Below are 23,272 nucleotides of genomic sequence, written 5' to 3'. Positions count from 1 at the left end.
TAACATTTTCCCAGTTATAATTTCCCAGAATTTATCGAAAAATAAATAGTAATTTATGAAGACCCGGGGTTAAAATGGTCCACCACCGATGTGTCAAAAACCATTAAAGCTAAGCATTGTTTAACAACAATATTTGAAAGTAGAGGAAAAAAGATATATAACCAGCTATAACCTTGATTCTTCTTAAAAATCCATAATAAAAGTATTTTCTTTCGTTGGTAGTTTTTTTAGCATTAGTTAAAAGTGTAATTATTTTGTAGAATACTTCTGAAATTAAAATAAGACATTAAACCTGTTTGCCACCTGGCCGTTCCCAGTTACCCTATCTATGGGGTAAAAAGGTCTAGATAACAAATTTTTGAAAGACATCAAATTTTTACAATGATGAAGTAGCTGGTACTTTTACTGAACGTAGTCAGATAATTGTTCGTTCGAAATGTGTTATTTGTTGTGATATAATTGGTTTGATTTTTATAATATAATTAATATTTGCTCAAAGTAAAATTGGTCCTTTGCTCTACATATATACTTTTTATTAAATTTACTCTAATTCATGAAATGTTACTTGAAACTTTTTAAAAAGCAGGTCAAAGAAGAAATACTTAATTCATTTTCTATCTCTCTTCGCAAAAATTTGAAAATTTTGTATAAGCTCAGAAGTATTATTTACAATTATACACAAAATCCCAAATCCAAAAAGAATCTGAAAAACTTGAAACGTATTCAATAAGTCGAAAGATTTCGATTGGATTATACTATGTTTTCTATAGAAAGTGTATAAATCTTTCAGTTTGATTGTATTGACAAAATATAGACAAACTAATGGGGTTTTTTGTTTTTATAATACCTCATTGTATATAGCATTTAAACAACATCCTTATACACTAAATGTATTAATTTTTCTGATTCTTTAGAAATTGTTTTGAATATACCTTACTTAGCAAAACGTTTGCCGGGTCAGATAGTATATATATATATATATATATATATATATATATATATATATACATCTGTTTATAAAGTGGTTTATCCTATGTATATGCAAATAAATTTCCATGTATTTCAATTCATATTCAGTCGACGTCTCCACCGAGTTAAATGAGTAGTTCAGGCGTTGCTTAATTGCTGATTTATTTACATAAAGGCAGATTAACATTTCGAAATGTTTGCATAAACAATATAGTAGATCTAAATATAATAAACAATTCAATAACCCATCAGTAGAATAGTTTGAAACTCTAACATAGATAAATCATTTAAATAAAATATACTAATGTCCTGTTTTATATATAAAAATTATGAACGAATGTATGTATGAATTCAAACTCTTTCTATACGGTTATTCGGATTTTGATAATTGTTTTTAAAGTTTGTTAAGGGTAGTTTTGAAGATGTTATGAATTATAAAAATATAGTAATATTGTAGAAATAAATGGCAAAAATTACAAAAAACACTTATCATTGTTTGACCTTGAAACCATTTGAACGGTCTTCTGCTAGAAATGTCAATTCACTTGAAATTTGAATTCAGCTAAAATTATGAGCCTAGATAATATTAGAACAGATAATATACAAGGAAAATGTAATGTCTACATTATTATTGCCGAAAAACAGCTGAGATGTGCCAAAATTTAAAATGGTATAAAATACAGTATATTTATTTATTTATTTAATAATTTTACAAGCCGTCGGTGTAATAATATTATAAATAAGGCTCAAGTCAATATTTTATAGGTTCAATGTAATTTAATTAATTATTAGCTATTTTATTACTTATTTATTTATTATTTAATTTATTTATTATAAACTTATTTATATTTAGTTAATTATAATTATTTTTAAATATAACTAGTTTGTTGCAAGTATTTTTTTAAAAAAATTGATAAGTATTTTAATAATCTTTACAATACTTTTACAATATAATTATTTTACTTAACAAATTTTAGGTTATTTTATGATATTTTAACAAATTTAAGTGTCTTATATTATTGTAATTATTATTAATATTATCATTATCATTTTTATTATTATTGTTAAATATTTTTACAATTTTTTTTTTCTTTTACAAATTTTTAGGTATTTTGATGGAGGAAATATTTTGTTTCACAATTTATTAAGTGTTTTTAGAATATAAGTTTTTGGTTAACTAATTATTAAGTATTTTAACAATAACAGTCAAATAAAAAAAATTAAAATTTTGTTTCACAATTTTTAAGTGTTTTAAATTATAAGTTTTTAGTTAACTAATTATTAAGTATTTTAACAATAACAGTCATATGAAAATAATAATTAGGAAAAAAAATCAATATTTTGTTTCTCAATTTTTTTAGTGATTCTTATATGTTTGGCAGATGAAATTAATAATTCAGTTTGACAGATGTACAAATATAAGTACTTAAAATTTCCATTCATTTCGCTCTAGATTAGCTGTAGAGTAAAAAACACTGATTATTTTTAACTAAATGATAAATATTAGTATAGAAAATTTAAAAAATTAAAACTATTCAATTGTAGACATGGGTACAGGACAACTAGCCGGGTCAGCTAATATATACATTTTTTTATTTTAAAGACTTTTCACAAACTGAGACTTAAAAAAATGCGTTTTGGAAAAAAATGCGGTTCTTTAAAAAAAAATGAGATTTTTTCAGAAAATTGTGACTTAAAAAAATTTAGATTTTGTAAAAAATTGAGACTTTTAAAATACAACTGAGGCCTTTAAAAACATTGAGACTGAGACTTGAAAAATCAGGCTTAAAAAAATTAGACTTTTAAAAATATTACTAGTTTTTAAAATTTAAGTTTTGAAAAATTGAGAATTTTGAAAAATTGAGACCATTAAAAAATTTAGACTTTTCAAAAATTTAGACTTTTAAAAAATTGAGACCTTTAAAAATTGACTTTACAAATAATTAGGTCTTTCAAAAATGGATTTTTTTCAAAAATTGAGACTTGAAATATTGAGTTTTTTTTTAAAAAAAAATGAGAATTTTCAAAAATTAAGATTTTGAAAAATTAGGACTTTAATTGTATTATTAACTTCCCGTAGGGCAAGTTATAGTAATCGCAAAAAAATCGAAAATGAAAATGTTTATATATCTTTACGTTTCAAAACCTTCTGAACATTTTGGCATACCTTGGAAAAAATTTATGTATGTGTGTGTATGTGTGTGTGTGTGTGTGTGTGTGTGTGTGTGTGTGCGTGTATTTATGTATGTTCGGATACAAATTTCCGTCGACGATTTCGGGAACACGGATCAATCGATTTGAATAATTCAAAAAACATTCGATTCGTATTGATAAGGAGACGTGCTGATTAGTTTTTGGCAAAGGCAGGTCTAGTCGTTCCAAAGATACGGGGCAAAAAGTGCCGAAAACGGTAGCTCAGTTTTTAGAAGAACGGAGCGTCCGATTTGAATAATTCAAAAAACATTTTATTAGTATTGACTAAATGAACTACTGTTCAAATTTTTGGAATGGCAGGTCCAACGACTTTGGAGATATGGAGGAAAAAGTAAAAAAATGAGCCATTTGGCGGTCAAAAATGAACATTAGACATATGTACATCAAATTATCAGATATTTTTTAGAGATTTTAACAATAAGTATAATTTTTGTTTACATTCCTATGGGTTCCGTACCAATGTTTACGCGTTAGACGGCGACGCGGCGCTGACGCGCTTTTACATCTCGTCTTTATGCAGTTAAAGCAGTACGATTGCTTTGGAAAAAAGTTCAGAATTTCCAATATATTTCAAAATAAATGATTTAAGATAGAATGATTCAATATAGTTCTAAATTCTATTCAAAGTTTCAAATCATCGATCAACTTTTATTGATTATTGATTATTTTTAATTACTCGAATTTTGAATTGCGGTACGGGAAGCTCCAGCAATTTGCCTTAAGGCACGATGCCCTAATTGCCTTAAGACAGAATTCCACTTACAGCTAGTTAATGTTAATATCTACATTGCCGAGTATCAAATTCCCCAGTTTTCAAATAAAATATGCAACGATGGAGCGATCTCCATCTCCAAACATAAAACTCCTCCGACATGTACAAACGACAGAGATTTCATTCCGAGACATGTACAAAACCTTTTCTAGAATTTATTTCTATCATTCGACAAAATTAAAAAAAAAAACTCGTCTTCTTGCCTGTGGCAGAAGAGTACTAAATCGTAATTAAAAACGTACTAGCACTTAATTCAGAACTGCCGAGCGAATAATAATTACTACGACGTCGAGTGATATAGAGATGGCAAGGACTTTATTTATTTTTGTAATAGACAGAGAGCTGGTCACAAAAGTAAAACTTATTTGCTACTGTACAAGATGGCATTTAAGTAAAAATAAATACATCATATAACAATTTTGAATAATGTTCATCAGTAATCTGGTAACACTCGTGATGCACACACTTATTAGTGTCGTCAACCATTATACACATTTATATAAAGATAAATTATAAATTATATATTTATGATTGCATTAAAAATATGTATAATATTCAAAAACAATAATGTAGTTAAAGTCATACTTCAAATATGACATGATCGGTTTGTCATTGGAATGAGCATTTAGAAATGAACCTTTTTTAGAGAAATGAAGTAATTGCTGATTAATAAATTCTATAATATTCGTTCACACAGTGGATTATGTTAAACAACGCCTAAACAAATATTGTTTTTGCAAATTAACTCATCCTGTAACAATGGTGTTTGAAGAACTTCATGTAATTAAAATTAACATACATTCATTGACTGCTTGTATTTTTTCACTTATTCGCTGGCGATATAATCTCATTCTTTGAATAGCTGTATTATATGCCTTGCATATAAAATTTTCCTTTTTAATGACTTCAACAATTTATAGAAACTACAAATAATATAGAAACTAGTGGTGTATGGCATCGTGCCTTGAGGCAAACTGCTGGAACTTCCCGTACTGTAATGAAATATTCGAGAAATTTTAAACGTTTTCAAATATATTATTACAAATATAATGTAACTTTCATTAATTTTGCAATCTTGTTATATCTGAGCAAATCAAATGTAAATTATAATTAAATCAATTTATCTCCAGAACATTAACAATCGACATTTTATTTCGAATTCAATTTCAAAAAAAAAAAATAGTTGCCAAATTTACACAAAACTGAAAAAGTGCTCCCATAGTCACAGTCTAAACGCATTTGCAAATAATTCTGTGCGACATTTTCACTTATACTGTGCTTAGCTTGGCGGCATTTTCACATTTTTCAATAGTTTTTTTCACAAAATTGAAAAAATACTCCTTTACATAAACAGTCTAAACGCACTTGGGTAAACATTTGTACCAGAGTGGCGCTTAGACTGTGCTTAGTCTTGGTAATTTTTTAAATTTTTTGAATTTTTGATCCAAAATTACAAAAATATGTTATGGAAAATAAAAAAAGATGTAATAATTTTTTATCCTCAAAAGTAATTGTTTTTTGTCAATACAGGCCGAAAGTTTTTTAGATCATTCAAATCGGACGCTTAGTTTTCTCAAAAACTGCCATTTTTTGCACATTCAGCTCTGAATCTTCGAAATGGCGGGACCTGTCATTGCCAAAAACTAATCACCTCTTCTCCCAATCATTATAAATTGAATGTTTTTTAGATCATTCAAATCCGATACTCAGTTCTCTCATAAACTCGATTTCTATTTTCTACACTCTTTGCTCTTTATCTCCGTAACTGCTAGACCTGCCTTTGCCAAAAACTAATCTGCACATCTCCCTATTAATAGGGATCGAATGTTTTATGAACCATTCAAATCGGTTGATCCGTGCGCCCGAAAACGTGGACGAAAAAATGCGGACATACAAAACACACACACACACATCCATTTTTCTGAGGTATGCCAAAATGTTCAGAAACCATCAAAACGTCGTTTTGAAATTTTCATTTTCGATTTTCGGCCCATTACTATAACTACCCTACGGGAAGTTAATTATTTAATAAACTGCAAAAACTAAATGTTGAGGTATGCCACGTACATCTTTTATTTGTCATGAAAAAAATAATATTTAAAGAGTTGTTATAACAATAAAAATGCATTCTATACAGTACCCGTATTAAAATTCTGCTAACGATTATCATATAATACGCATTTCTTGTATTATAGGTATCTTACCTATATCATATTCACTAAACCTTAAATTCTATATTGTACGCTTTTTAACTACCTATATAGTACGCCTAATAAGCCTAATACGCCTAATACGCTTAATACGCTTAATACGCCTACAACCCCTTATACATTACACGCCCAATATTATTCCTAATCTTACACCTATGTTTCTTAAACGCTAATTTTTCCGAACCCTACCGGGATTCGAACCCGGGTCTGCCGCGTGGCAGCCAACGACCTTAACCACTACACCACCGTAACCCCTACGATCAATCGTCTTTCGAAGCGTCTCGTCGCGACGCCTTTGTATTAATTACCCAATTAATTAGAAAATTAACCGCGGTAACAACAGTGCAGTCCTAATAATATTATTAGTGGGGGTAGCCGATAGAGTAGTGGTTAAGGTGCGCGACCGCCACGCGGAGGTCCCGGGTTCAAATCCCGGTATAGACAATAGATAGGTAGAAATAATAATATAGGGAAAATATATAAGTAATAGAAATTAAGATTTATAAGAAGTAATAGGTATGTAGGGATATAATAAGTTAAGGTATCTCACGGTATGATAGATAATAGATATATTATCTATGATATATTATAATATAGTATAATATACATACATACATACATATATATATATATATATCATATAGTAATATGAATATATATATATATATATATATATATATATATATAGTATATATGAATATATATATATATATATATATATATATAGATAAAATATATATATATATATATATATATATATAGATATATATATATAAAATATATATATATATATATATATATATATATATATATATATATATATATATATATATATTTATATCTCTCTATATGATATTACATATATATTGATAGATAATGATAATCATATGATAGATAATAGTTTGATTATCTATTTTTATATGATAATAAATATTTGTAGGTGTTAATAAATACAATTAATACCAGAATAAATATAATTATGGCTATTAATGGATATAAATTATGTACTCAAAGACTTCCTTACACTTGCACAATTTAATGTATAGACTAGCTGTATATAATAGAGTTAATTAATAATAAGTCAATATATTAGTTTTGCGAGTTCTTATAGAAATATATCGATCATCTTTAAAACCTAAAATCGGTGCAGCCGCTTTTGAGAATTTATTGTGATTTGTAATATCTTTGGGACCTTCTGGAAAATCACAAATCAATTTGTTTTGAAGTTTTCAGAAACAATAACTGTCATATCACATACTTTTCAAAATTTATAACTGTCAAAATTAATGGAAATTTTTAAAATTCTAATATTTGGGATATGAACTTTTTTAATAAGTTTTTAATATAGCTTATAACCTAAGTTGGACTTGAATGCATATAGAGCCAAAAAATTCAAAATCAGTTCAGTAGTTTAGGAGTACATTGCGGTCAAACATCCTAACACGTGATACAAACTTACATTAAATTAAATTTCTTGTACAAAGAATCATCTTTCAAATGTATTTCAAAATTTAAATAAGTTATTTATCAATTTTTACATTGTGATTTGTAATATATTTGGCATCTTGTCCTATCAAAGTGAAATCGAAATATAAATCACAAATTTCACATACTTCTTAAAAATCACAACTGTCAAAATTGATAAATTTTCAAAAATTTTGGTATTTCTAGTATAAACTTGGATTTAATACAGCCTATAACCTAAGTTGCATGTAAATGCAGACAATGAGCCAAAAAAAAATCAAAATCGGTTCAGTAGTTTAGGAGCCTATCGCGGTCAAACATCCTAACACGTTATAAAAACACAGAAACATCGACTTTTCACATTGTTCTTAAAATTCATTACTGTCAAAATTAATGGAAATTTCTAAAATTTTAATCTAAAATCGGTTCAGTAGTTTAGGAGTACATTGCGGACAAACATCGTGACAGGTTGTTCAAACACATTAAATTAACTTCAAACAAATTTCTTGCATATACAACCATTAGAAAATTCATTTGAGTCATTTATAAATTTTTATACAATCAACTTTACATTGTGATTTGCAATATATTTGGGACTTTGTCGTATCTGAATGAAATCAATTTGTCTAAGTTTCCAGACAACTATTTCACATTGTTCTTAAAATTCGTAACTGTCAAAATTAATAGAATTTTTTAAAATTTTAGTATTTTCAGTATGAACTTGGATTTTTAATATAGCCTATGACCTAAGTTGCACGTAAATGCATACAATGAGCCAATAAAATTCAAAATCGGTTCAGTAGTTTAGGAGTACATTGCGGTCAAACATTTTAACACATGATACAAACTTATACTAAATTAATTTGAAACTGCACACACAACCATCTTTCAAATGTTACAATGTCAACTGCCATTTCCAGTATGAACTTAGATTTTTATTATAGTCCATAACCTAAATTAGACTTGAATGCATATATTGAACCAAAAAAATTCAAAATCGGTTCAGTAGTTTAGAAGTACATTGCGGACAAACATACTACCACGTTATACAAACTAAATTACAAATAAATGTCTCAGTTTACAGAAAGAAATAACAACTGCCATTCCACAGTGTTTTGTTTTCTTGAAATTCATATCAAAATTAATTGAAATTTTAAAATTTTTACAATTTTCACGATGAACTTGGATTTTTAGGATAGCCTATATCCTAAGTTGCATGTAAATGCATACAATGAGCCAAAAAAATCTAAAATCGGTTAAGTAGTTCAGGTGTACATTGCGATCAAACATCGTAACACGTTATACAAACACATTAAATCAATTTCTTGCACATACAAACGTCTTTCAAGTCAATTACAAAATTTAAATGTCATTTATCAATTTTTTTTACAAACGACTTTATATTGTGATTTGTAATATCTCTGGGACCTTTTGGTGAATCACAAACCAATTTCTCAAAGTTTCACATACTTTTTAAAATCCGTAACCGTCAAAATTAATAGAATTTTTTAAAATTTTAATATTTCCAGTATGAACTTGGATTTTTAGGATAGCCTATATCCTAAGTTGCATGTAAATGCATACAATGAGCCAAAAAAATCTAAAATCGGTTCAGTAGTTCAAGAGTACATTGCGATCAAACATCCTAACACGTGACACAAACACACTAAATTAGCTTTGAACAATTTTTTTGCAAACACATCCATGTCTCAAATGTATTACAAAATTTAAATAAGTCATTAATCATCAAGTCATTAATTTGTATCAAAGTTTTTGGAAAAATTGACAACTGTCAGTTTGCAGTGTTTTTCTGAAATTTATCTGTCAAAATTATCAGGAATTTTAAAAATTTTACCATTTCCAGTATGAACTTGGATTTTTAATATAGCCTATAACCTAAGTTGGACTTGAAAGCATACAATGACCTAAAAAAATCAAAAATCGGTTCAGTAGTTTAGGAGTACATTGCGGACAAACATCCTAACACGTGACACAAACTTACACTTGTGGCATCCTCCTGACATCTAGCCATAATTGAATAAAACAAAAAGTGATCTGATTAATCGCAATCATCTTTTGTTTACAAGTCGGAAAAATATTTTTTATTCCTCAAGTTTATATATTTCTATTTCTGACGAAATTATTATTAGTCTTACAAACTATACACTAAATGAACTTTAAACAAATTTCTTGTAGTGTAAATCACAAATCAAATTGCTTCGAAGTTTTCAGAAATATTGACAACTGTCAGTTTGCAGTGTTTTCTTAAAATTCGTAACTATCAAAATTATTAGAAATTTTTGAAATTTTAGTATTTCCAGTATGAACTTGGATTTTTGTTATAGCATATAACCTAAGTTGGACTTGAGTGCATATATTGAGCCAAAAAAGTTCAAAATCGGTTTATTAGTTCAGGAATACATCGCGGTCAAACATCGTGACACGTTGTACAAACTTACACAAAATTAATTTCTTGCACATACAAACGTCTTCCAAGCCTATTACAAAATTTAAATGAGTTTTTTATATTGTCAAAATTAATAGAAATTTTCTAAAATTCTAACATTTCCAGTATGCACTAAAATTTTTAATACAGCCTATAACCCAAGTTAGACTTGAATGCACACTTTGAGCCAAAAAATTTCAAAATCAGTTCAGTAGTTTAAGAGTACATTGCGGACAAACATCCTTACACGTGACACAAACTTACATTAAATCAAATCTCTTGTACATAAAACAAAAACATTGGCAACTGCCATTATACATACTTCATAACTGTCAAAATTAATAGAACGCTAAAATTTTAGTATTTCCAGTACGAACGATGATTTTTAATATAGTCTATAACCTAAGTGGGCTTGAATGCATAAAATGAGCCAAAAAAGTTCAAAATCGGTTCAGTAGTTTAGGAGTACATTGCGGATATACATCGTGACACGTGACACAAACTTACAGTAAAGTAAAATTAATCAAATTTCTTGCACATACATCAACAGAAATATTGACAAGTGTCATTTCACATACTTTTTAAAATTCATAACTGTCAAAATTAAAGGAATTTGCTGAAATTTTGATATGCCGAATATGAACTGAGATTTTTAATATAGCCTATAACCTAAGTTTGACTTGAACACACACTTTGAGCCAAAAAAATTCAAAATCGGTCCAGTACTTTAGGCGCCTATTCCGGACGTTACTACAAACATAACAAAAATCTATCATTAATGAGTCATTTATCTTATGACTTACCACCATGCCGCACGTAAGCGTGATGCCCCTTCCGCAGTACGTGTTGGGCACAATGTCGCCATATCCGACGCAAAGGAAAGTGATGGCCGTTAGCCACATCGAATTCAACAAATTTGCATGCTCTTCATCATGGAATCTTTGAAGATTTGACGATTTTCGGTATTCGATCGAATGGACAAAGGCGATAAAAAAAAGAGAAAAAAATGCGTTAGTGTTTTTGCGATTGCAGAATCTATTCGACGAGATACGGTGGAGATGTCTCCACCGTACTAAACGGACGAGTTTGACGTAGTAAAAGATGCAGTTAATAAAAGTTTTAGTTGGTAAATGTTTGGTTAATGGATATAACGATAATTTTGTTTTGTGAGTTATGCACGAAGTTTGATGGTAGACAGAGAGCTGGCGATGGTGATTTTGTAAATAAAATGAATGTAGATGTGATGTAAATATACATAAGTTAGCTCCCAGGGGCTCAAAAGCTTCCAAATTGATAAAACAAAGTTCTCTGAAAGTTTCAGCTTCAAATATTAACTTTAGGATAGTCCGCAATTAAACAAAAATTTCTTGGTTCTTCGATCTAAGTGAATACTTACTTAATAAAATATATTAAATTCCTATTGTAAACTTTTTATTTGTGATCAAAATAAGCAAAAACAACGTTATTCTCAAAATTTTGATTCACTCGTCGCTAAGTTATGGAAATTCTAAATAAAAATTGAATTTTACCCATGTTATTTCTATAAGAAACTTTGATTGAATTGCGGACTATCTAAAAGTTAATATAAAGAGCTAAAACTTTCAGAGAATTTTTTTTCATCATTTTGAAAGCATTTGAGCCCCTGGAAGCAAAAAAATCCATATTAAGGACCACCCTAAATATAATATACAAATGAATATAATCAACATATATAATAAATGAAAAATTAATGAATAAATAAAAAAATAATACATTTTTTTATATAATAATAATATAGTATTGAAAATATAAAGCATAAAATTATGATGATAGAAAAAATTATAAAATTAATCCTTTCTACTCGAATGCCGTAAATAAATACTAAATTCCGGAATAAGCGAGTGTAAAGGGTTAATATTATTTAATTCATGATTTATGAATAAGAAAGAACTAGAATTCAAAACTTATTAAAATATAAATTATAATTTAATTTAATATTTCAGTATTATTATAATACTGAAATATTAGATTATAAAATTATAACTAATAAAAATTAAAAATACAATAAGTATAAAAAACTTTTAAAATGCTAATAAATCGAATTAAAAATAATTAATTATTATCTTGTTATTAGATATTAATATCTAATAAATATTAAAATAAAGTTATCAAATTAAAAAATCGATCTTTTTTAAAAAAATAAAAATATTAAAATGTAAAATAAGTAATAAATTAGATATGGAAATGATTTTAAAATTTAAAATGAGTATTATTAAAATAAAAAAATTAAGATATTAAAATTGCAAAAAATCGTAATTTAACAATTTAACTTGAATATTTAATAAATATTAAAATAAAGTTATAAAATTAAAAAATCAATATTTAAAAAAAAAAATATTAAATGTAAAATAAATAATAAACTAGATATGAAAGTTTAAAATGTTAAAATATAAATTATTTTGATACAAAACTATTATTAATAAAATTAAATTGCGGCTAATGATATTAAAATTTAAAATAAGTATTATTAAAATAGAAAAAAAATAAGATTTAAAAAATTAAAGATATTTAATAAATTTAAATTTAAAAAAATTAAGATATTTAATAAATATTAAAATATAAAATTAAAATTAAAATATAAAAGTTATATAAATAAATATTTAATATCTTTTTTACAAAAAATATAAAAATGTATAAAATAAGTAATAAATTAGATGTGGAAATTTTAAATTTCAAGATATAAATTATATTGATACAAAACTATTAATAATAAAATTAAATTGCTAATGATATTAAAATTTTTAAATTAAAATTAAAATAAGCATTATTAAAATAAAAAAAATAAGATTTTACAATAACAAAAAATAGTAATTTAACAATTTAACTTGCATTTTTAATAAATATTAAAATAAAGTTATGAAATTAGAAATCAATATTTAAACAAAAAAAAATTAAATGTAAAATACAAAAATTAATTACATATGGAAATTTTAAATGTTAAAATATAAATTATATTGATACAAAACTATCAACAATAAAATTAAATAACATCTAATGATATTAAAATTTAAAATAAGTATTAATAAAATTCGAGATATTAAAATAACAAAAAAATTCAATTAAAGAATTTGAAATTTAAAAACATAATAAAAAATAGAAAAATAAAAATTATTAAGTAAGACAATGATAAAAATAAATAATATAATTAGATATTGAAATATAAAAATTAAAATACTAAAATAGTACATAGTCAAAACCTTTAGAATGTTAGAATTATAAAATATTGTAATTAAAAAAATATTCATAATATTAGAAATCTAATTAGAAAAATTAAAAGTTAAATTTGATTATAAAAATAAAAAAGTAATTATAACTAAAAAAACAATAAATGAATAAATATTAGTAATTTTTGCAAAATGTAAAAAAATTAAAACTAAATCGTTAAGAACATGAAATAGTAAACTGTTAAAGTTAATAGAAATATTAAATACGTAAAATAATAATCTTATCAAATAATAATAATAATGATCAAATTATTATTAAATAAAATCAAAAATTAGATTAAATTGTTTAATTTGTTCATAAATAAAATGAAAATAATTAAATAAAATAATATGAAAAGTTTTATATATGTATATAATCCAAATGACAAATAAATTTGGCGAATGTGTTACCAGATCTCTGTCTATTACCATATTTTGTTTTTTTGGGGGTAAAATATCTTTAAATATAATATAATTATTTATAAATATATAAATAAATTTTACTTATATTGAGACAATTTTGTCATGTATTATTAATTCTGGCATTAATAGTAAAATAATTAAGTAAATATATATAATATTTAAATAATTTTATGAAATTAACATAAAAAAATCAATAAAAGTTTCTGCAATTTCAAAATTACTGAGAAATTATTTGTCGTTATATCCTTTAACATAAAACATGTTTAACAAAACATATTTTGCTAAAATTTGCGATAAACGATATGTTAACAATCATATATACAAACTACAATTTTATCAAAATATAATTTCTATCTAAAATATAATTATAAATTAAGAACATTAACGCAAATAATTTAAGTATAAAAAATTCATGACAATAAATAAAAAATGTATAAAAATGAAATAAATATAGAAAACTTATATTAATGAATAAAATTAAAAAACAAATACAAAAAAATACTTTTTTGTAAACTTTTTGTAAAATTTAAAAAAATTAAACTGTTTGATAAAATAAAAATATATATGTAACTGTTTTTGTATAAAATATTTCTTGTTTAAAATAAATATTTTTAAATATATACAAAACTCAAAAACAAAATTTTGTCATATAGGTACATACATTATACACTCTTGTATAATATGTATATAGTTTAAAGTATATAATTCATTGATAAATATTTTATTTAATTTTTTTTCTAAAAAAACTGCATCTTTTTAATACGTCAACGCTCGTCCATTACACTAACGGCTTTGAAATTACATTTGTGGAATTCGGGTGACTAAACGGCTTGATAAAAATATATAAAAAAATTATAATGATACTAATATATAGTAATATTAATATTTAATAACATACTTTAATGTTTTTGTAAACTTATGAGTTGTATATTTATATGAAAGAAAGTTTCTTTTATGTTCAAAATAATTTTTGAATATAACAAGATACAGAATTACCCACTTCCCTTAAATTTTCGGAATTCAGGTGACTAAACGGCTTAAGAAAAATATTAAAAATAATATGTAATACTACTAATACAAAGTAATATTAATATTTTTTAATATACTACAAAGTATCAGTAAATTTTGTATTTAAAAATTTGTTTAGAAGAAAGTTTCTTTTATGTTCAAAATAATTTTTGAATATAATAAGACATAGAATGACCCATTTCCTTTAAATTTACAGAATTCAGGTGACTAAACGGCTTGAGAAAAATATTTAAAAAAATATATAATACTACTGATACACAGTAATATTAATATTTAATAACATAATTTAGTGATTTTGTAAACTAATGAGTCATATATTTCTTCAGAAAAAAGTTTCTCTCATGTTCAAAATGATTTTTGAAGATAATAATACATAGAAAGACCCACTTTCCATAAATTTTCCCAAATGACTTTTGTAATTACTAATGAGATGTAATATTAAATTTATTTAATTTCATCGTTTTTTTAGTACTCATTTAAGTTTTGTTATTAATTAGCACAAAAAAAACTAATATTTTTTATAAATTTCTTAACACGAATTGAGTTAGTTACGAACAGTTTTGTTCATGAAGACAAGTTTTTGATTTTGTTTTTATTGATTGGTTTAATTGAATTTAATTATATATATATATATATATATATATATATATATATAACTATTGCTTAATGATTCTCCATTTATAACACAATTTAATCCCATAAAATATCCCAAAGCAAATAATAATTGCATTTTAGGACGAATCGAAAACTCATCAAATGCAAATCAACTGCATTATTTGTTATGTTAATGGCTCTCATTAATTATAATAATGCAAACTGTGTTAAAATAACAATTTATTGCACTAAATTTATGCTAATGGAATATATTGAAAGCTGCCATTAGGCCAAAGATAATTTATACATTTGATAAAGTGAATAAATTCATCGCAAAAGTAAAATTTTGCGTGGTACAAAAGTTAGTAGAAAGAGTATAGTATGTTGACATTTAAGAAACAATAATTTAGTTTGTACTGAACCGATTTTGGTTTATATTTTAACGAATAAATTTGATTTACTAGTGTTATGTTTTCTTGACGTTTCAAGCCATTCTGGATCGTTTGACTACAATTTTGTCCTCAATAGTACTTTACTTGCACTGAAGAGATGAGTATTTAATTATGATAGTAGGCGTTTAAAATTTTGTACAAATTTTGTATAAATTGTAAATTATTTTTTTTTCAAATTCTGCTCTCAATGTGATCATTCATTCTTTTAAATTACCTTAAATGAAACAATAGGCTTCACTCATTGGAGTAAACTTTACATAATTATTTCTTTTTTTTTTCTCCTATTATTATTATTATTATTATTATTATTATTTTTATTTCGATTCCTCTCGTTTGTGTTACAATAGCTTATAAGATTAAATTGTATCTTGATTGCTATTTTAATAAATAAATAAAAAAAATATCATTTTATCATTTCAAGAGTCAACCAAGGTTAATTACGATTTTTCTAAAGTATAGACAATTATAAATTTTTAAATCAACTATCGATACAAAATTTTGAGCGATCCAAAAGCATTTCAAAAGAGTATTCCAGGTTAATTAAGGTCATCAGGGTCATTTTCGCATTTTCCTAGCGTTAACTTTTTTTCAAAAAAAATTATCAAGTAGTAATGTGTCTCGGTACAAAATATTAAAAATTGTAAAAGCATGTCAAGAGAGTACTCATAGTCATTCAAGATCATTTTTCAAAAAAAAAAATCAAGTAATAATGTGCCTCAGTACTAAATATTAAGAATTTCAAGACAGTGCCCATTCAAGATCAGTTTTTCAAGAAATTTTTATATTAGATTAATGCGTCTCGATACAAAATTCTGGAAAATCCAAAAGTATTTCAAACGAATAGTCAAGGTCATTTTCGTTTCTTCTAAAGTGGAAAAGTTAGTAAATTTTTATATCGATAATGTGTGTCGATACCAGATTTTAAGCGATCCAAAAGCTTTTCAAGAGAGTATTCAAGATCAATATAGGTTATTAAAAGTGTAAAAGATAATAAATTTCTATATCAGAAACTAATGTGTCCAATACACAATTTTGAATTATTCAATTACAAACTATTACTCAAAGTGAATGAAGTTCATTTTTGGTTTTGCTCATGTGTAAAGGGTAGTAAATTTTTATATAAGGAAATAATGTGTGTCGATACAAGATTTTGAGCGATCCAAAAGCATTTCAAGAGAATATCTAAGATCAAACGAGATTAAATCAGATTTTTCTTAGTATTAAATTTTTGTATCAAGAACTAATGTGTCTTGATACAAAAGTTTGAGCGATCCAAAAGCATTTCAAAAGAGTATCCAAAGTCTACCAAAGTCATTTTAGCTTCTTTTATTTTGAATTTAGTTAGTAACAATTTTATATCAGAAAATAAAATTCCCCGATACAAAATTATGAATAAATTCAAAAGCATTTTTAGAGAGTACCCAAAGTCAATGAAAGTCAACTTCGTTTTTTCCATAAAGTACATATTGATAAAATTTTGTACTAAGTGCTAATGTGTCTCAATACAAAATATTGATATAATTCAGATTTTTGTAGAGAATAAGCGTTAATAAATTTTTATATCGAGAATTGATACTAAATTTTGAGCAATCCAAATGCATTTCAGGAAAGTATTCAAGGTCAATCAAGGTTATTTTCATTTCTTTAAAGTATAAACGTTAATAGATTTTTTTTATCAAGATCTTGATGTGTATCGATACAAATTTTTGAGCAATCCAAACTGCAAACATTTATAATGTTTTCGCCGAAAATAATTTGCAAATTTTTTTGATTTATTCAAGGTAAGTATTTTGCAGAAAGATATAATTTTACACAAAAGTTGTAAGTTTAGTTAATATTTTACAAAAAATGTAAATACTATACCAGAAGAACTGTATAACGGATTTTTATAACATTAATTGTTTATTAAAATATAAATCGTTTGTTTTACCAAAAATATATTCTTCTTAATGTTAGTTAAAACTTTAGTAGTTCAGACAAAAATTGCAAACATTACGCAAAAAAATTAGCTTCACAGATTTGTATGTATTTTTTTGCAATTTCTTTGGTATAGGTATATTACAATTAGTATTAAACTATGATCTAAAAATTGTTTATGTAAATTGATATAAGTTTATATATAAAATTATATATAAAATAATTCAAAGATGATTCTAGCCAAGCAAAACATGCTCTCTATTTCCATCTATCTATTTTTGATCTAATAAAAAAAATGGTGATAGATAAAAAGTGAACAGTCCAAGTTTTGTGCAAATTAGAAAAAAATCAAACAAAATATAAAAACCTTATATGATAAAAAAAAATCAAAAACATAAGCAATATAGTAAAAAAAAATATTATCGCAACTATTTTATAATTAAGGTAAATACTTTGTAAATTTGTTATATCAATTCTTATATTTATTTTTACTTATTTATTTTGAAGGTGTGGAAATGTAATGAACTTATTTGAAAAATGTGTAATGTTTGTACTATATAATTTAGATCAGTTTTTATAAATAATATTTCTTGGGAATTATACAAATTACTAACCTATTTCTATAAATTTAGATTTGTTTGTATAGGACTTGTGTATGAAGCAAATGATTTGATATAGTAATTTTATATATTACATATATTAAATATTGTGATTATTTATTATTATTAAAAAATACATTTATCAACATATCAATTTCATTATTAATCCAGTATTTCATAAACAAATTACTAGTAATTTTTTCTTCAGTACTTTTTCTTTCAGAAATGATTGAACGAAATCAACTAGCATTTTTTACTATTTTTCTCTCGAAACTAATTCGTCTACATTATTTTGAATTTTATTTCCCAAAAATCATTAGACTGTATATAAATCTCTAAAGTTTGTTGATTTTAAACATCAATAGCGACTGAAGGCGATTTTTCAATGTTTTGAAAACATCGAAGTGGATTGAACTCGCTTTTTGATGGATTCTGTAAACATTCTTTTTGTTTTGAAGTTTTAAGGTGAAGAATGGATTTGATTACTAGAAAATTAGTAAATAAAGGTCGTAATATGTGGAAAATTGAAAAACATATATATATATACATATACATATATATATATGTATATATATAAATTTTATCTCCACATATTCATCTCGGAAATTAATAATCGTAAGATTTACGACGTGTTTCGTTGAAGTCGCCTTAATTTCTCTCCTAATAAAATTCCCCACAATACATAAAATATATGTATATATATATATATATATATAAAAATATACATATAAATATATTTGTGTGTATCATTATATTATATATAATATGATGTCTATTAATAAGTCTTTGCAGTTCCGCATTTTGGCTGGGCATTAAATTTTATGTCCTGCCCATATTATACTGGACTAATTCCTTGATTTAATGGACACCATATGACGTACACATAATAATATACACACACCTACATATATATATATATATATATATATATATATATATATTAGGGTGGTCCTAAATATGGACATTTTCGAATTTCCTTGCTCCCAAGGGCTCAAATGCTTCCAAATTTATAAAAAACAATTTTCTGAAAGTTTTAGCTCTTAATATTAACTTTTAGATAGTGCGCAATTCAATCAAAGTTTTGAATTTTCGAAATAGCATGGAAATTTTTTTGAAAATTTAAAAAAAAAATTTTAGGTGTAACTTAGCGACAAATGATTTAAAAGTGAAAATTCGTTTTATTTTTATTGAAAATTCGACCTTCTGCACAATTTTTGAAAATTGTTTCATATGTTTAGATGTACTATATATTAAATAATATTAAAATTTACAAACGTTTTGACACAAAAGTTTGTCTTATCAAACTATATGACCAAATCAATAAATATAAATAATTTTAATTAAACGTGTTCAAGAAAACTAAAAACTGAAATCAGAATTCAGAAAAAACTGTATATCAGAAATTAATTTGTTTGCAAATCAAAAAACAGCTGTAAAAACATGATTGAAAAATTATAATAAACTATTTATGGCATTGTAATATATTAGTATTAGCACTTAAATTTATTGTATTTTTGTATATATTTGCACTAGATATTGTGATATATTTTAACATACAAATAAATAATGATTTTACAAAATATAAAAATATCATATATTTAGTTTTTAACGTTACTTTCTGTTTTTTTTTCAGAATTGTAGAACCAGAACTGATGATGACGTAGAATTTTACGTATGGAAAAATAAAGATGTTTTAAAAAAATCTTTATTTTTTATTTGATGTTACGCCCTCCAAGAAATTAAACATTTTAACATCTTCAACAAAAATATCATATATAAATATTTTACTATCAATATGAATATAATAAATTACCAGAAAATATAAGATTATTTTTATTATCAATGAAATATTTTATTGAAGTTATAGTAATGGGCCAAAAATTGAAAATAATTTTTTCTAGCATGTCTTCACGTTTCAGAGGTTTCTGAACATTTTGGCATGCCTAAGAAAAAATGAATGTGTTTGTATGTGTAGACACAATTTTTGTTCACGTTTTCGGGCGCACGGATCAACCGATTTAAATGGTTTAAAAAACATTCGATCCCTATTGATAGGGAGATGTGCTGATTAGTTTTTGGCAAAAGCAAGTCCAGGCGTTACGGAGATACGGAGCAAAGTGTGCAGAAATAGAAATCGAGTTTTTGAGAGAACGGAGCATCCGATTTGAAAGATTCAAAAAAAAAAAAATGATGCTGAAAGTTCCAGCAATTTGTCTTAAGGCACGATGCCATACACAACTAGTTTTATTCAGCAATGTTACTATCAATAAATTTTATTAACTCAAAAATCAAAATTGAGAAAACAAAATTTAATGAATGGATTTTCAGAATTTAATATAAATATTCGATGAATTTAAATGTATTTACTTATAAAGATAATATAAATGTAAATTTCCAGAATGAAGAATTTTTATATTATTTACATTATGTAATATTTGATTCAGTGATTTTAGCAACAAATATTTAAAAAAATAAATTTTAAGAATTCAGCAGCAAATATTAAGACAAAAATTCAAATAAATGGAATTGCTATGTTTTAAAATTCAATATTAATATTTAAATAAATGAAATGTGTGTACTTATAAAAATAGGATGAATATAAATTCTCGGCAAAAAGAAAGAGAAATTGGATTATTCATTTTATATTAATAAAATATTTTATCAGCAATATTAAGAAACATAAATTTTACGATTTCAGCACCAAATATAACAAAAAATTCAAATTAACGAGGTTGGCAATTTTCAGAGTTCATAAAATAGAGATATTACTTACAACGACAATATAAATATTTCCAATTTCCAGCAAAAGGAAAAAAATATATGTATAATTTTATATTATATCAGAAAGCTTTTATTTAGCAATGTTAGCAACAAAATATCGAAAAAAAATCATATAAATAAAATTGCTTTTCAGAATTTTGTAGAATATTTGTTGAATAGTTGAATAATTTTAAGCACTAACTGAATATCTGATATTTAAAATATATAATAAGTTTATAACTCAATTTATATTGCACTAAAAATAGTACTAGTAATAGTAGACAGTAAATATATGCATTAATATTAACTCGAATAAATTGTTTTAGTAAACTATTTATTTTACAACATATTTAACTTTATTTAATTATCAAACGAATAATTTTACCCTAATTTAATGCCCTAATTTTATTAAGTGTGAATTTCTATTTTATTTTTGTAATAATAATAATAGGTTTATAATTACTATGTACAAAATACAGAAATAATCTAATTTGTAGGTAACTTTTTTAAATTATCAACGAACAAGTTTTGATAAAATTATTTGACTTTCCTATATGAAAAAATGGTTTAAATATGAATTTATATTTAGCTGTGGCTCCATGAAAAAAATTGTTTAAAAAATATATTTTAAATACTAAAAACGGTTACAAATATAAAATATAAACTAGTTAAAATTTAGTATATGTAATAAAATATTCGAAATCCAGATTTATTCATTAAAGACGAAATTTTAGTACTCCACTTTAATGGTGGAGGATTAACTCGATTTAAGTTATTTTATTTTGAAGGTTTAATTATGTATATATATATATATATATATATATCAAGGGTTGTCCCTAATACTTTTTCTGAATAATTTGGAAAAAAATCGTATAAAATACGTATTATCTTAAATTTTTACCATCCCACCAAAATATTCTAATTTGCAATAGTTATTAGAAAAATGATTAAATTTTAAATACCTCACAGTTTATTTCCATTGAAATAAGACTAAAATTTTTCTACAAATTCAATTCATTTTTGTTAAGATATTACTAAAATTTTGTTACATATAAATATTGTTTTTTAGTCAAACATTTAGACAAGATAAAACTAATATTGTTTCTAATGTACCTAAATTAGATACTAAATTATTGTAAACCTTGTTATATATAACATTGTTATATTTGCAGTTACTAAAGTTAAAAAATATTTAAAAAAATTGAAAAATGTATGGATTTTAAAATGATAAAAAAATAAAACAAAAGTATTAATTATATTTATAACGTTATTTATTTTTAATACCGGTAATTTGGTTTCCCAACTATCCGATATCGAATTTAAATCGATTATACGTCACAAAATGCATGTCATTATCATTATTCGATTATCTAGACGACATTATCGATATAATCTATCACCCTTACAGCACAAATGTAATTTCAAGCCGTTTTTTGATTTATTGCAAATAAAATTACATAAGATGAAAATTAAATTTAACTTTAAGACTTAAACTACTGAAACAAAAAGAAAAAATAGTGTAATTTAATATTGATGTCTCTAATAATTTTTTTCATATAAAATTTTAGAAAAATGATGTTTTTAAGCAGGTGGAGACCCAAAAAATTATTTTGGTAAATGAATATTTATGATGAAAATTTTTTGTTCCAGTAGTTTAAGTCTTTGGTATAAATATAAATATTATTATATTTTATAAACATAAAATAGGATTTTTTTAAATATTTTTTATGGAATACTTCTACGCATACAATTAGAGAATTTTTTGGGTAAATATTTATACAAATGTTTCTCAACGATAAATAAATAAATTAATATATAAAAAATAAAATAAATATAAAAAATGTAATAAAAAAATATAATAAATAAAAATAAAAAAAATAAAAATGAAATAATAAAATAAATAAAAAAATAAGAATATAAAAAATAAAAAAATATAATAAATGAAAAAATACATATAAAAATAAATAATACCTCATGAAGAGCAAGTTATATATTATTAGTATACAAATAAGTCAGAAAATATAAGAATTATAAATAAAATCAAAAACTAAATTATGTAACTAATCTTGTGGTACTTAATTACAGTGTATATTTTTATTATTTTTAGTGTTTATAGTAAGTAAATATTAATTACAAATATGAACAAAAGAATGATTAAATACTCATGAAAATAAATACAAA

The 23,272-nt window shown here is 24.2% G+C and overlaps 1 protein-coding gene across 1 annotated transcript in view; it reads right to left on the bottom strand.

Moving 5' to 3' along the window:
• LOC113366045 (small conductance calcium-activated potassium channel protein) overlaps positions 1 to 23,272 on the bottom strand; it is a 156,913-nt gene that overhangs the window by 53,709 nt on the left and 79,932 nt on the right. Inside the window, exon 6 of the mRNA XM_026607596.1 lies at positions 10,879 to 11,014. Coding sequence (XP_026463381.1) covers positions 10,879 to 11,014 — 136 coding nt within the window. The remainder of the gene's footprint in view (positions 1 to 10,878; positions 11,015 to 23,272) is intronic.

This window comes from Ctenocephalides felis, unplaced genomic scaffold (assembly GCF_003426905.1).
Source record: "Ctenocephalides felis isolate EL2017-DRISC unplaced genomic scaffold, ASM342690v1 CF-g0.4_SCAFFOLD_01170, whole genome shotgun sequence".
Classification (NCBI taxonomy): Eukaryota; Metazoa; Arthropoda; class Insecta; order Siphonaptera; family Pulicidae; genus Ctenocephalides; species Ctenocephalides felis.
This window is presented reverse-complemented; position numbering and strand designations above follow the sequence as displayed.